We start from the raw sequence: 14542 nt of genomic DNA, 5'->3' as shown, positions 1-14542 counted from the left end.
TTGATATTTCTTCGATTGTATTGTCCCAGACAAGTCTTTGATTGTTAATTTTAAATTTACTGAACCTTCCTTCACGCTGGCTATATTTTAGGATCTCTACTCATGAATTTATACTTTATTTTCTCTTTACTGAGGTTAGAAAATGGGGAATGATAGAAAACTTATTCAGTTAATGTACTAGGCCAAATCTGGATATATTGCAGTAATACAGAGTCTCCGCCTGGTAGTGCAGTATTAATAAAATTGGAAAAATTCCGTGAACAAGTTACCAAACGGCTTTCAAAGTAAAGTGGATAAGAAACACGAAAAAAAGGCTGAACACTACACGTTCCTCGGGGGCAGATTAAGAGGAAAGAGACGTAATAACCACGTATAAGTTCATAAAACAAGGAAGTAGATAAAGTAGATTCCTTAGTTATTTATTATTATCAAAGATTAGCCGGTATTCTCCCGGCCCGGGCCTTTTCCAAGTGGTGGCCCGGCCTTGGCTCCCTCTTTAGGGAGTGTCTGAGACCTAAGTCTCCCATGGGAGGAGGCACAAGTACCTCCTCATCTTTGGGACCAACTGTCCCCAGGCCTAGCCACAAGCTAGGCCTCTCTGGTCTGCCATCCCCGCCCCAAGGGAGCAAATGGGAATGACAGTCTTATGAGCTAAAGGCTCGGGCTCAGGCACCTACCCTGCCCTAGAAGGGTTAGGCATGGTGTCGATGAGATTCCTTAGTAACATCAGGAGGAAGAATAAGATACATTACACGAAAAAAACTAAATTGGTTTAAATTTATGGCTGTATTTAAAGATCAGTCAAGACTTAATCAAGATACATAACAATAACACTGTCAATATTTATTTGAAATATTCGGGTTACAATGAATTGGTTCACACATTGTTTGGGTAGAGATTTGATGCAACTTTGAAATTACAACTTTCCTAAGAAAAATCCCTGTCAAATGCGAAGCATCTCGTGCAGAATCAAATTAATACTTATGAAGCATTTTTAGAAAAGTATTAGCTTGTAAATGAGGTTTAGTTTAACAATTCAGCATGAATAATTTCTATAAAAGTATTCAGAAGCACTAACATGGACAGAAGGATGACATGAGAAACTAAAGAATAGAAGAACATAGATAATAATACTATATTCGTATTAATACCCCTTGAGGGTATCCCAGGATAACTTAAGATAGCAAAGCAATTTACCTTATTTACTTCATACTTTTCCTGAACACGACTAACAACACTCGACTTGGTGTCTATCTGCTGCTACACTAACATGGGCAGGTGTTTGGAGACTGCCTTGGATGCAGATTAACAGTAGTCGAACAGTTCTTGTGTAGCTGTTTACTACTATTGGAAGATAATGTGCTGGAAGTGTGAGTCCAGCACTCAACCACTCAGCAACGTTAGGAAACACTTTAACAGGTTTGTTTAATGGCGTTCCTGGACATAAGAGCACCAAATGATGGCCAGGGGAGACATAGCACTGTTTTATTTTCTCACACTGCGGTGCTCTCACTTTAAGGTACAATACCCCATCTGTTAGTATGCTGTTGATGGAGGAGGGAGAGGGGCACCTTTGTTTGTTTTCGCCTAGAGCACCAAAATTTCCAGGACCGTCAACTGGTTAGTTAATAGCTACAGCGAGGTAGTGGAAAACGTGGTGGAAGTAATCCAGATCAAGAGAGTCAGTTATGGATACAATAGAGACCAGTGATTAATATATGCATTGGAAAACGCTAAATCCTTAACGGTCGGTCAGCACCTAACAATATATAAACAGGTTTGATCAAGAGCTCTCTATCATCTTCAGTGCATTTCTGTTGGTTTCCACAAAAATAACTTAATTGTAAGTAGAAACACCTGGAAAATAACTTGTATAGACAGTTGACACCTCCCCGAATGGAGCCTGTTTGCAAGTTGAAACACCTGGGGCAGAATTTGCTTGTTAAAGGTAAACAACTGGACAGAAACTTAACTGTAAGCTGAAACACCAGGAAGTCAACTTGTTTATAAGTTTGGCATCAGTATGCCAGTGAATAGCAGTTTACTAGGCTGAGGCCTGGAGCTGGAGCCATAACCACACCAACACAGCTCACTGAGCAGCAAACATTCACACGTCTGCTTGCGTGCGGTTGAACGTATGGCAACACCGCTGATGTCTTTTGCAATATTGAAATGCAATATGCATTTAGTGAGCAAAATCAATGAGCAGAGTGTGTGGGGCTGGTATAGAGATGTTTCCCATTAGTCGTCTGGCGATCGTGGAAACACTTTCTGAAGAAGTTATTCATTAAATCACAAATTAGTATTCATTAAATAATTTCTGGCTTCTAGAAATACTTGGTTGTGTATAGTGTATAGTTTTATGATGATTAGCTTAGGTTATAGTGTTCATTTTGACTATTATTATTATTATTATTATTATTATTATTATTATTATTATTATTATTATTATTATATTTGTCACTATGGTTATCATTATAACTGTGGCTATAATTATTATTATATTTGCCTCTATAATTATTGTTCTTATCATGGGAAGTTATCATCTGGAAGCACTTATACTGGCTGAAGAATGAGGGGAAATCAGATCTGATTAATGGAATGGAAAAGTAACTCGAATTTCTCGGATCGAAGCCCATGAGCAGCATCAAGGCATCTTGAAGTGAGTGTGTTGACCAGCAGAAACTAATATTGATCTGATTAAAATAAATGATCCTAATCTGCAAAGCGAAGATTTTAGTCCGTTGATTGCGTACTTGAACATGCCTAAACAACGACCAATAGAGCTATTGCAGTTTACCGCTATTCTTATGCTTTAATTAATTATAGAAGCAACAATAAATCAGTTCACACTAGAAAAATTATGCAGGGCAAAGGAAAAAATGAAAAAAGGCACAAAAAGAACTAGAGATAGTGCAAGTAATAGGACCTGGTAATATTCTTTATAGGTTCTAAAGTAAGGAGAAGAACCCCCGTGTGAGCCTAGAGCAAAGTTCCTCAGAGTGTTGCTTCGAATGAGACAGCTGACAGATAACTGGAAATGTCCTCATATAATCGTAATAATTAAGAAAGAAGACAGGCGGGAACTAAATTACAGACTGGCATCACTAACAAGCATCCGTTTCGAAGTAATGGAGAAGAATATCAGAAAGAGGAAACTGCATCATCTAGAGTGAAGGAACTTCGTCATTGACACCAAGCATGGAGTCAATGATAGAATATCCTCTACTGCAGTCCCATGACAAACTTACCGAGATATAAAAGGAAAGAAAAGAATGGGTGCTGTATCTACCTGGAGTGTATGAAAGCATTTGACACTGGTCTCCACCACAAGTCAAATCAGTAAACGTAAAGAGCTGTAGGAATAAAAGGAGAAATCTTTGCTGTGAATCAGAGAGTACATGCGAGACCTAAGTCAAAGACTGAAAATACTGGAGGAAGTGTCGTGTTGGATTAAGGTAATAACAGAGTGTCCTTCAAGGACACTTGAAAGAAATGTAAGAAATACAAAAGGCAAAGAATGAAGAAAATAAGCAGAGAAGCTAGAAACAAAAATAAATGGGTAAGAAAAGAGGCTCATCGGCAATCTGAGAATGACAAAGCATCAAATGTCACATAGTAAACAAAGTTGCTAGGCAGCCACATCATGAGAAAGACAACAGTAAAGGACCAGGTAATCAAGCTTTAGAAGGAATGAGAAGAGCTCACAAAGAATGACCATGAAGTCTGTGAGAAACTCAACAAAATGTTTAAGGAGGAAATAGACATGATACTAGAGATACAAAGAGGTAGCGTGCACCAGTGAGTACTCGAAACAATGCGATAAGAGGAGAAGTTAGAAAAATATTTTGAGAGCTAGATACCTCTAAGAGAATAGCACCAGATACTTTTTTTCATGGATCCTGAGAGAGGGAGCAGAATCAATGTGTAATCCACTAGCCACAATCTTCAACAAGGCAATGGACACAGGGTAACCTGCCAGAAGTGTGGAAGACAAAAAATGTAGTCCCAATATTTAAGAAAGGAGACAGGCAGGAGGCGTGCAAATACAGGCCATTGTAACTGACATGCAAAGTATACAAGGTTTAGAGAAGATTATCAGAAGAGTGCTGGAGCATCTAGAAAGGAGTGGATTCATAAATGACAACCAGTAGAGCTTTAGTTATGATAAATCCTCTCTTGCAAACATATTGATGTTCTGCGACAACTTCATATATGTGATGCAGAAGAGGAGAATGGGTAGGTTGCATATTCTTGAATAGTAAAAAAAAATCACAAAGTGTCGCACTAAAAGTTGGGACAAAAGCTAGAGGATCAGGCTGAAATAATAGAGAAAGCACTGCAATGGATCAAAGAATGTGAAACAAGGAAGGAAGGAATGAGTGATTATTTGGGGAGAATTATCGGAATAGGAGCATGTGACGATTTTTGTTCCACAAGGACCAATACTGGGAGTGGTACTAATTTTTGTATACACTAACGCCATGGTGGAAGTGATAGAGACATATGTATTCCTGTTCTCGGTTTTGAAACTAATTAGGAAAATACAAATGAACTTGGACAGGAAGATTAGGAATGCACAAAGAAGACCACAGACGGCGTACTGGCTCGGGAGGCAAAGGCGGCAAACCTCATTCAAGGAGGGCTTCAGGGTGAATATTCTTCAGAGTATGTAACCTAAGGCGCACATTAACTAAATAACTGCTGCAGTAAATGCGCGTCTGGCAAAGCTAAGACTAAATTTCTGAAACCTAAGCAAGGAGTCATTCACGATACTGTACTACATACCTATGTGGCATAAGTATGGAAGAAAACACCTTGTCTAGCATGTCGAGAAAATGGAGAAAGTGCAGATGTCTATCAAGTAATTTACACCATTTACCCTAGACATCCACTCATTGCTCACTCTTCTTCTAGGCAAAATGTTTCGTATGATTGGGACCCTTTCCTTAGACCTAATGAAATGTATAACTGATTTGTACTTAATTACCAGCTCCTGTCTCCTACCTTTTACAATATAGTTTCGACCAGCATTGAGGAAGATAATGGACTTGTTACTATTACCTAACGTGTTGACTGTGTCACCAACACCAGCTCCTGGGAAACACTTCCTCTGTCTCATCTTCCTATCTCTGTTACAGAAACCACGGTCAATATATCTTACCTGTGAGTCACGGACCACAAGGAAATTCATACCCTCATTAGCAAAGGAGTTAGTGATACTTTTATCCTCACTGACCACTGAAATACAATCGTCCTGGAAAACAAAGAAGCGATTTCCTACCTTCAAATCTGCTCTTTTAACCTTCATCACTTTGTTTCTTCGTGCACTGAAAACTCCATCCAACTACTAATTTGCTCCTCACTGCCAACCCCAAATACCTCATATTCCTTGCTATATTTATCAAGCTGAATTGTCAGTTTCTTATTTTCCTCCTTGAGAAGTACAACCTATTCCTTCAACACCTTAATTCAGACTGTGACACTATAAAAGCAAGCCATGGTGTTCTATAACACTCCACACTAATCACCCGAAACATCGCAGGACAGGTACAACCTCTTGTTACCACTAGCCTCAGAGAACTAACCGCTGACCTCAAAGAAATGACTACTGACCTTAAAGAACTGACCACTGACCTCAATGAACTGACCACTGACCTCAGAGAACAAGAAGAACCAAAAGGTGTCAAAAAATATTTTTCAATCTTATGGTGAGTGGAATGCAGTAGATGAGAATATGGGGGGGGGGCACTACGATGTTGCACTGATGGCCAGTATGTATAGCAGTGCTATTATACACCAACAAGTATGATAAGACACAATATGAATGTTGCACCCTATGAAAAGACCTCAAAAAGCATATTTTATATATTGTCTTGTCAAAATTTTTTATATTGCTAATGGTTTCATTAATAGCTAAAAATGGAAATTTCATGCTTTTTATTATTTGACTTCTATTACTAACTTACATAAGTAGGAGGTAACAACTACATCTCTCATTGTGCTCACTATAGGAGAGTTATAATTGGCTGCCAGCACTTGCAAACTACCTGCCCACTTATGTCAGAGGTAAGCTGCTAAGAGTCACCTGACGTCGGATCTTCAGGCCTTGCTCCTCTCTTTCTCTCTGTCTCTCTCTTTTTTGTCAAAGGATGCGACCAGGTTAGGTTAAGAATCCCTAACTTTATTGATAAGCTATCGACCAATTAAGGATTCCTAACTTTATTGACAAGCTAAGAGCTGTTACCTACATCAGCTTATTTGAAACCATTTTCATTGTCATGAAACATGCAGGTAAGAAACAGGATAAAGTTCCAGCCATCTGTGGGCCAGCATTTTCATATGATCAACTGACTTTACCTCGTTGATATTATTATTATGCTGAATGAATGTGTTCCAGACTCAAGTCATCCTGGTGATAAACGATCTAAGATGTTCTGGAGAAGGGTACAGCCAGAGTGACGTTGCTGCTTTCTGCCCGACTTGTGGCATAAAAGCTTGTTTCGCGCTGTCCTCGAAGTGGAGCCAAGTGTGGTACTTTAACAATGTTGGCCTTGTACATAACAGTAAGGCCCCCACATTCCTCCTGTGTTGAAGGCTCTGCTGAAATGACTGATCTCTCCAGGATGGGTCCAGGCGAGAAATGAGGCTTCTTGCTCTGTTCTCTACTCTGTCAAGCAGTCGCAGATGAGATGGGGGGCAGGCAAACCAAGAAAGTGGAGCATACTCAAGGTGTGAGCGTACTTGTGCCTCATACAGAATCTTGCAACCCCCTTCTGTCGAGCAAATGCGAGATACGTCGAAGTACTGTAAGCTTCCTGGCTGCCTTGTTTGCAAGATTTACAAAGTGGTTCTTCATGGTCAGTTTAGAGTCAAATTTCACCACAAGTCTATCAACTTCTTCCCCGGGTACCAACACTCTCCCATTCATTCTTACTACTGCTCCAGCATTATCATCATGGTGCCTAGAGACCATCATCATTTGTGTATTTTCATGTGCAAATGTTACCTGTCATCGGTTTCCCCAGGCTGATATAGCTCTTAGCTGGTGATTGATGTAGCCTAGAGCAGCTGGCATTTCTTCTCTTGGATAAGTAAATATCAGAGTGCAGTCGTCTGCATATGCATGGGATTATGGGATGAGATGAAGGAGGTCAGTGAAGTAGACATTCCATAACAATGGCCCAAGCACACTTCCCTGTGGAACGCTTGTCCCAGTAGGATGTGCTGCTAGTTCTTTTGCATTGAGAACTACCATTAGAGATCTACTATGAAAGCAATCACTGAGGAGACATAGTGTACAACCTCTCTCTCTCTCTCTCTCTCTCTCTCTCTCTCTCTCTCTCTCTCTCTCTCTCTCTCTCTCTCTCTCTCTGTTCCTCATTAAGGACACATCTCGTTTCTTGCTCTGTCTGGGAGAATGCTATTCTACTCAGCTCTTGTTATTTAGACACTATATTCTCTAGAGTATATGTGTGTTGGTAAGCCAGGGCATATTTCACGCAGCTTTATGCAACTCTGTTCACAGAGCATTATTTAGACTTAGTAATATTTGACGTTTACAGAGGTTGTGAGTCGTTAGACTCTGTCCAAGGTTCAACTCTCGACCTACATTATTCTGGCATCTCTGCAATGTTGTAGTCGGGAAATTGGAATTGCTGAACTCAGTTTCAGTAATAAGGGAGTTTTATACCTTTAGTGTAGGATCTGTTGAATGTCTGCAGTAAGGGTTGTTTTGGTCTCCTTGATTCCTTGTCTGACAGCTGCCTGATTGCTTTTATGGTTGAGAAGTTTGCTTATTTATGGACTTGGTGTTGTCAGTCACAGTCTAAGTTGAGTTAGTCCGAGCACATACCAAACACTTACACACACACACACACACACACACACACACACACACACACACACACAAACTATTACTTTTGTACTTATGAGTACAACTCATGCACTCAGATGGTGCATATTAAGAATAGTACAGGAGCATTTTCTCAAGTGTGCCCTTAGCACCTTATGAATATATGCATAGAATAACTATGATGTGCAAGTATACCAAGTTATACTCTGAGTTGCCTAGGAGATTATACCTTTTATTATTCTGTAAAGATTACCACCTAGACATCTTTGTTATTAAAGATCTCATCTTTTATTTATTGGATTTGTATTCATCCAGTTGTAATCTCAAAGCGATACTGAGAAGCCATCTAGTTTCACATGATAACTGGACTAGGATACAAAGTGTTAGGAAACCAGAAAGAGGTTAGATGCTGAAAGGAGATCAGTAAGTTGACCTGGTATTCTCTGGAGATACCGTCACTCAGTAGATGTCTCATTTTGTAACAATGGGTATGCGGCGTATGACATTATATTGCGAAGATATTACGCCCACCAGGGACTTCATCAACTCTCATAGATATGATTAGAATGAAAGCATTTGTATACTGAGATATATACATATATATCTATCTATATATATATATATATATATATATATATATATATATATATATATATATATATATATATATATATATATATATATATATATATATATTCTTTTTATATATAGCGAAGTACCACCTCTATAGCTGGACTGGGGACCCTCATCATCAGAGAAGACAATAAACGTACCTCAGGGAAATCTCAAGGTTCTCCCCGGAGCTGTTTGAATATTTTCTTCTCCTTCCACCTCCTATATATTTTATATTATATGTGAACATTTATTAATGAACAGAATACATTTACAGAAAAAACAAACATGAATACAATGGCACAATGTATCAAAGATCATGAATTTCCTCCAGCTCCTCCGAGGCTGGATGCGAGCCAAGTATGCAGCAAGCATTTCCCCTCTGGATGGCTACGCTGAGGCGCTGGAACATGAAAGTGTCTGCCCTTGGGTCCCTGGTGGTGTCGATGAGTCTGGAACCCAATTCTTTAAGAAAATGTGTGACATTTTTTCCCCATGATCCCAAAGTCTCTGATCCCACTGGGACAAATTGATACTGTTGGCTTATGTCCCTGTACTTGCTGATCTTGTACTCCTCCCTGTGGTCAGCAGCTCCTCCCTGTCGCCCCACACTGTGATGGATATAGGTGTCAGCCAGTGTGGACACACAGGTATAGTCCCATGCTAAGAGCTTGCCATACTTCCAAGGATAGATGGTGATCCCGTCGGGGCGGTTTGCTGAGTTGTGGGTATTGTTGGCTGCTAGTGATCGGGGCTCCCTCTCGGCTGGGCATCCAGCCCTGTATGCCAGCCCTTGGTTTTGGAACAGTTAAGACCATGTAGACCGTATTGGTCTGCTTGCGCTTCGCCGCAAATACACGTATATTCTGTGTGAACTGGGGCAGCAAGGCGCAGAGCCACTGCAATACGGAGGTAGTAGGTTGGTAAACAGCAACCGCCCAGGGAGGTATTACCGTCCTGCCAAGTGAGTGTAAAACGAAAGCCTGTAATTGTTTTACATGATGGTAGGATTGCTGGTGTCCTTTTTTCTGTCTCATAAACATGCAAGATTTCAGGTACGTCTTGCTACTTCTACTTACACTTAGGTCACACTACACATACATGTACAAGCATATATATACACACACACCTCTCTTGGTTTTCTGCTATTTTCTTTCTACTTCTTGTTCTTGTTTATTTCCTCTTATCTCCATGGGGAAGTGGAACAGAATTCTTCCTCCGTAAGCCATGCGTGTTGTAAGAGGCGACTAAAATGCCGGGAGCAAGGGGCTAGTAACCCCTTCTCCTGTATAAATTAGTAAATTTAAAAAGAGAAACTTTTGTTTTTCTTTTTGGGCCACCCTGCCTCGGTGGGATACGGCCGGTTTGTTGAAAGAAAAGTAAGAATATTTATATATATATATATATATATATATATATATATATATATATATATATATATATATATATATATATATATATATATATATATATATATATATATACATATATATATTCAACAAGTCGGCCGTCTCCCACCGAGGCAGGGTGACCCAAAAAAGAAAGAAAATCCCCAAAAAGAAAATACTTTCATCTTCATTCAACTCCTTCACCACAATCACACATCATCACTGCTTTTGCAGAGGTGCTCAGAATACAACAGTTTAGAAGCATATACGTATATAGATACACAACATATCCCTCCAAACTGCCAATATCCCAAACCCCTCCTTTAAAGTGTAGGCACTGTACTTCCCATTTCCAGGACTCAAGTCCGACTATACGAATATATATATATATATATATATATATATATATATATATATATATATATGTATATATATATATATATATATATATATATATATATATATGTCGTGCCGAATATGTAAAACTGGTCAATTAGCAAGAACTCATTTAAAATTAAGTCCTTTCTGAAATTTTCTCTTATCCGTTTAAAGATATATTTTTTTCATTAATGTTATTGTAAAAATTTTTAATTTTGCTCCAAAAGAATCTTAGAAAACTTACCTAACCGTATTATAACAAGAACAATTTATTTTAGCCTAACCCAACTAAATATATTTTAAATACGTTTACAATAATTTAATACTAAACAAACACAATCAAATATATATTTTTCGGGTGGCTAGCAGATCAGGTTCTAAGCAAACCCAGTTCGGTTTGTCTTCCTTCTAGACGCCAGAAATCAGTGACATTGGTCGTTGAGCGGTAGGCCCGAGTGCTGTGTCTCGAGTTCTGCTAACACACATACGTGGGTATAACTAAATGAGTATATCACACCGAACGTCACAATTATAGTCACTCCCGCCATCTCGACAACTATGACTTTTCCCCTTCCCTCTACAGTCACTTCCCTGAACAACCACTACCGCAGTCCTTATACTCAAAACTCACAATCTTCATAAACCCATTTATACCAACTCCCACCATAGCCCCTGCAATCCCACTCCCATAAATATCAAATTTCCGGCAAACCCAACCATCACTAACGTGTCTTTTCTAGATTACTTTCTTCTGATTATTAACTCCAGAGAGATAATAAACCAGAATAACAAAATAAATAAATCAGTGTGACTTATTTCCATTGGTCTGCCTTGATACTCCAAGACAACCACACAACTGAAGCACTTGAGAATCTTCAATTAAGAAATTTTATGTCAGCCACTGGCTTCTTCAGCCCGAACGACTCCAATTGTAAGATGAACGGTGGAAGAAGATGACTGATTGTCTCAAATTCCTCCTGTTCGTTGTATTGGACTAAAGAAGCCGCTAACAGGCGAAACGTTTCCGCAATAAAGATTCCCAAAAGTTGCACAAGTGTCTCATTCTTCCATGTTCTTCCACTTGTCGGTTTTCTCAAATATTTACATGACAGTTGAAGTCAGACCTCTGGCTGTCTATTTCCTGTTAGCTGAACACTTCCAGTATGGTACTAAACAGTAGGCTTACATATAAGAACTTCTTAACCACCAGACAATCAGAGGCAGCAGGTGTTTGGAAATTATCCCATATTTCTCACCTTTCCTAATCTGCGACTCACAAAAGTGCATCAGTTCTTTAGGGCCTATTTTCTTCTAGGTGAACGGGGAAAATGAGTCCTATACATCTAACCTTCATTGAAATTAAATCCATGTATCCCTCTTGCCAGCATCACCAGTTTCTCTCTCCCTCTGCAGCATCATCTAGAAGGACGTACCTGAGTCTTCAAGTGGTGGTGCCGCCTGGCCAACCCATCTTGAGAGTTGGGAGCCAGCGGGCCACAGGTGGGGTGGTGGGTCCACTGCAGGAGGGAGCCTCTCTGGCCATAACCTGCAGCGTCGCCGGCGGCCAACCACCTCCTGACCTCGTCTGGATGACACAGGATGAGGTCAGTATTGATGCAAGGCTACTGAGAGAGAGAGAGAGAGAGAGAGAGAGAGAGAGAGAGAGAGAGAGAGAGAGAGAGAGAGAGAGAGAGAGAGAGAGAGAGAGAGAGAGAGAGAAAGAAAGAAAGAGAGAGAGAGAGTAGACAAGTTTATACTTTCCTTTTCCTGTTACCCCTATATTAAACATATTTATTAATACCATTTACTTAAAAGCTGGTGCTTTGCTGGCTACAAAAAATTTGGGAAATGTTTGGTTCAGCTGTTCTTAGTCATCTGATGACTCCGTTTATGGAGCTTTAAAATCACTTGACCTTGATATTCCCCAAACTGACCGTCCTCCTCCGTGAACCACTACGCATCACATAAAAAGTCGTAATTAAAATGGAATGTACTAGAGTTTAGTGGCACCAACATTTATAAATGAGTGTGAGGCACCGCCATTAAAGGTGGCAATGAGAAGGCTAGTGGCACTACTTATAACATGTGTTTTATAAATGTTATGTCGAGTATTAGTAGTGAATAAATTAGAAGACTGTGTGGGGTTACCACAGGTATCATTCAGAGTGTGTAGGAGGGATATTTAAGACGTAACGTCATTTAGAAAGTTTGGATAATGGTTTTAATTATAACAAAAAAAATTAAAGAGGTGGACCAGTAAGCCAGCGGAAGGCCTAGGTCCGTTGAACAAAAGCTCCAGCTACGGATCGTCACATGAGTGTGAGCAAGAAAACAAGATATACAAATAAGGTGCAGGTGATTGCAGGAGATGAACAGTAAAAGTACCAGCAAAGTTAAGGAGCGGTGAGGATGTTACATTTCGTAAGGCCATTCGAACTGCGGACCCCTCACACGTCTAGTGGGAGAGCTGTTGACTGGATGATGGTCAATATGTTTTCTTCGGGTCACTATTCCTTGGCGGCAGTTAGTCAGGGTGGTAAAAAATTCAGTTGTTGTCTTTTTACCCCATATATATAAAAAAGCAAGATTTATCAGACAGAAGCATCCTATGATATATATTTTAAGACTTGTTTACCCGTTTCTTCTACATACATTCCTTATTTATTTCTACAATTTCCTTGTATATACATTCCCTATTAATACAGTTTCGAAAAATCATATTTTATTAAAATCTCAACAAATTAATATCAGCATTTCTTCCCCTCCGTCCACATATCACATTAATAACCTTTGGAACGTCATGCGACACTTTTTGCCTTTGTAATACTGAAACTTTTGCCGTGAAATAAAATTTATTATAGATGCAATTTCTCAAAACATTTTTTTTTCAGTTAGGGTTATCTGGCACTGCTGCCATATAATAATGGAACGACCACTGGTTATCTGGCACTGCTGCCATATAATAAAGGTACGACCACTGGTTATCTGGCACTGCTGCCATATAATAATGGAACGACCACTGGTTATCTGACACTGCTGCCATATAATAAAGGTACGACCACTGGTTATCTGGCACTGCTGCCATATAATAAAGGTACGACCACTGGTTATCTGACACTGCTGCCATATAATAAAGGTACGACCACTGGTTATCTGGCACTGCTGCCATATAATAAAGGAACGACCACTGGTTATCTGGCACTGCTGCCATATAATAAAGGAACGACCACTGGTTATCTGGCACTGCTGCCATATAATAAAGGAACGACCACTGGTTATCTGGCACTTCTGCCATATAATAAAGGAACGACCACTGGTTATCTGGCACTGCTGCCATATAATAAAGGAACGACCACTGGTTATCTGACACTGCTGCCATATAATAAAGGAACGACCACTGGTTATCTGACACTGCTGCCATATAATAAAGGAACGACCACTGGTTATCTAACACTGCTGCCATATAATAAAGGAACGACCACTGGTTATCTGACACTGCTGCCATATAATAAAGGAACGACCACTGGTTATCTGACACTGCTGCCATAAAATAAAGGAACGACCACTGGTTATCTGGCACTGCTGCCATATAATAAAGGAACGACCACTGGTTATCTGACACTGCTGCCATATAATAAAGGAACGACCACTGGTTATCTGACACTGCTGCCATATAATAAAGGAACGACCACTGGTTATCTGGCACTGCTGCCATATAATAAAGGAACGACCACTGGTTATCTAGCACTGCTGCCATATAATAAAGGAACGACCACTGGTTATCTGACACTGCTGCCATATAATAAAGGAACGACCACTGGTTATCTGACACTGCTGCCATAGAATAAAGGAACGACCACTGGTTATCTGGCACTGCTGCCATATAATAAAGGAACGACCACTGGTTATCTGACACTGCTGCCATATAATAAAGGAACGACCACTGGTTATCTGACACTGCTGCCATAGAATAAAGGAACGACCACTGGTTATCTGACACTGCTGCCATATAATAAAGGAACGACCACTGGTTATCTGACACTGCTGCCATAGAATAAAGGAACGACCACTGGTTATCTGACACTGCTGCCATAGAATAAAGGAACGACCACTGGTTATCTGACACTGCTGCCACATAATAAAGGAACGACCACTGGTTATCTGACACTGCTGCCATAGAATAAAGGAACGACCACTGGTTATCTGACACTGCTGCCATATAATAAAGGAACGACCACTGGTTATCTGACACTGCTGCCATATAATAAAGGAGCGACCGCTGGTTATCTGGCACTGCTACCATATAATA

At 39.9% G+C, this 14542-nt stretch overlaps 1 protein-coding gene across 1 annotated transcript in view; it reads left to right on the top strand.

Moving 5' to 3' along the window:
• Nucleotides 1–14542, top strand: part of LOC128687509 (nephrin-like) — a 721388-nt gene that overhangs the window by 362474 nt on the left and 344372 nt on the right. Inside the window, exon 4 of the mRNA XM_070083853.1 lies at nt 11647–11837. Within this exon, the coding sequence (XP_069939954.1) occupies nt 11647–11837 (191 nt within the window). The remainder of the gene's footprint in view (nt 1–11646; nt 11838–14542) is intronic.

This window comes from Cherax quadricarinatus, chromosome 11 (genome assembly GCF_038502225.1).
Source record: "Cherax quadricarinatus isolate ZL_2023a chromosome 11, ASM3850222v1, whole genome shotgun sequence".
Taxonomy (NCBI): Eukaryota; Metazoa; Arthropoda; class Malacostraca; order Decapoda; family Parastacidae; genus Cherax; species Cherax quadricarinatus.
This window is presented reverse-complemented; position numbering and strand designations above follow the sequence as displayed.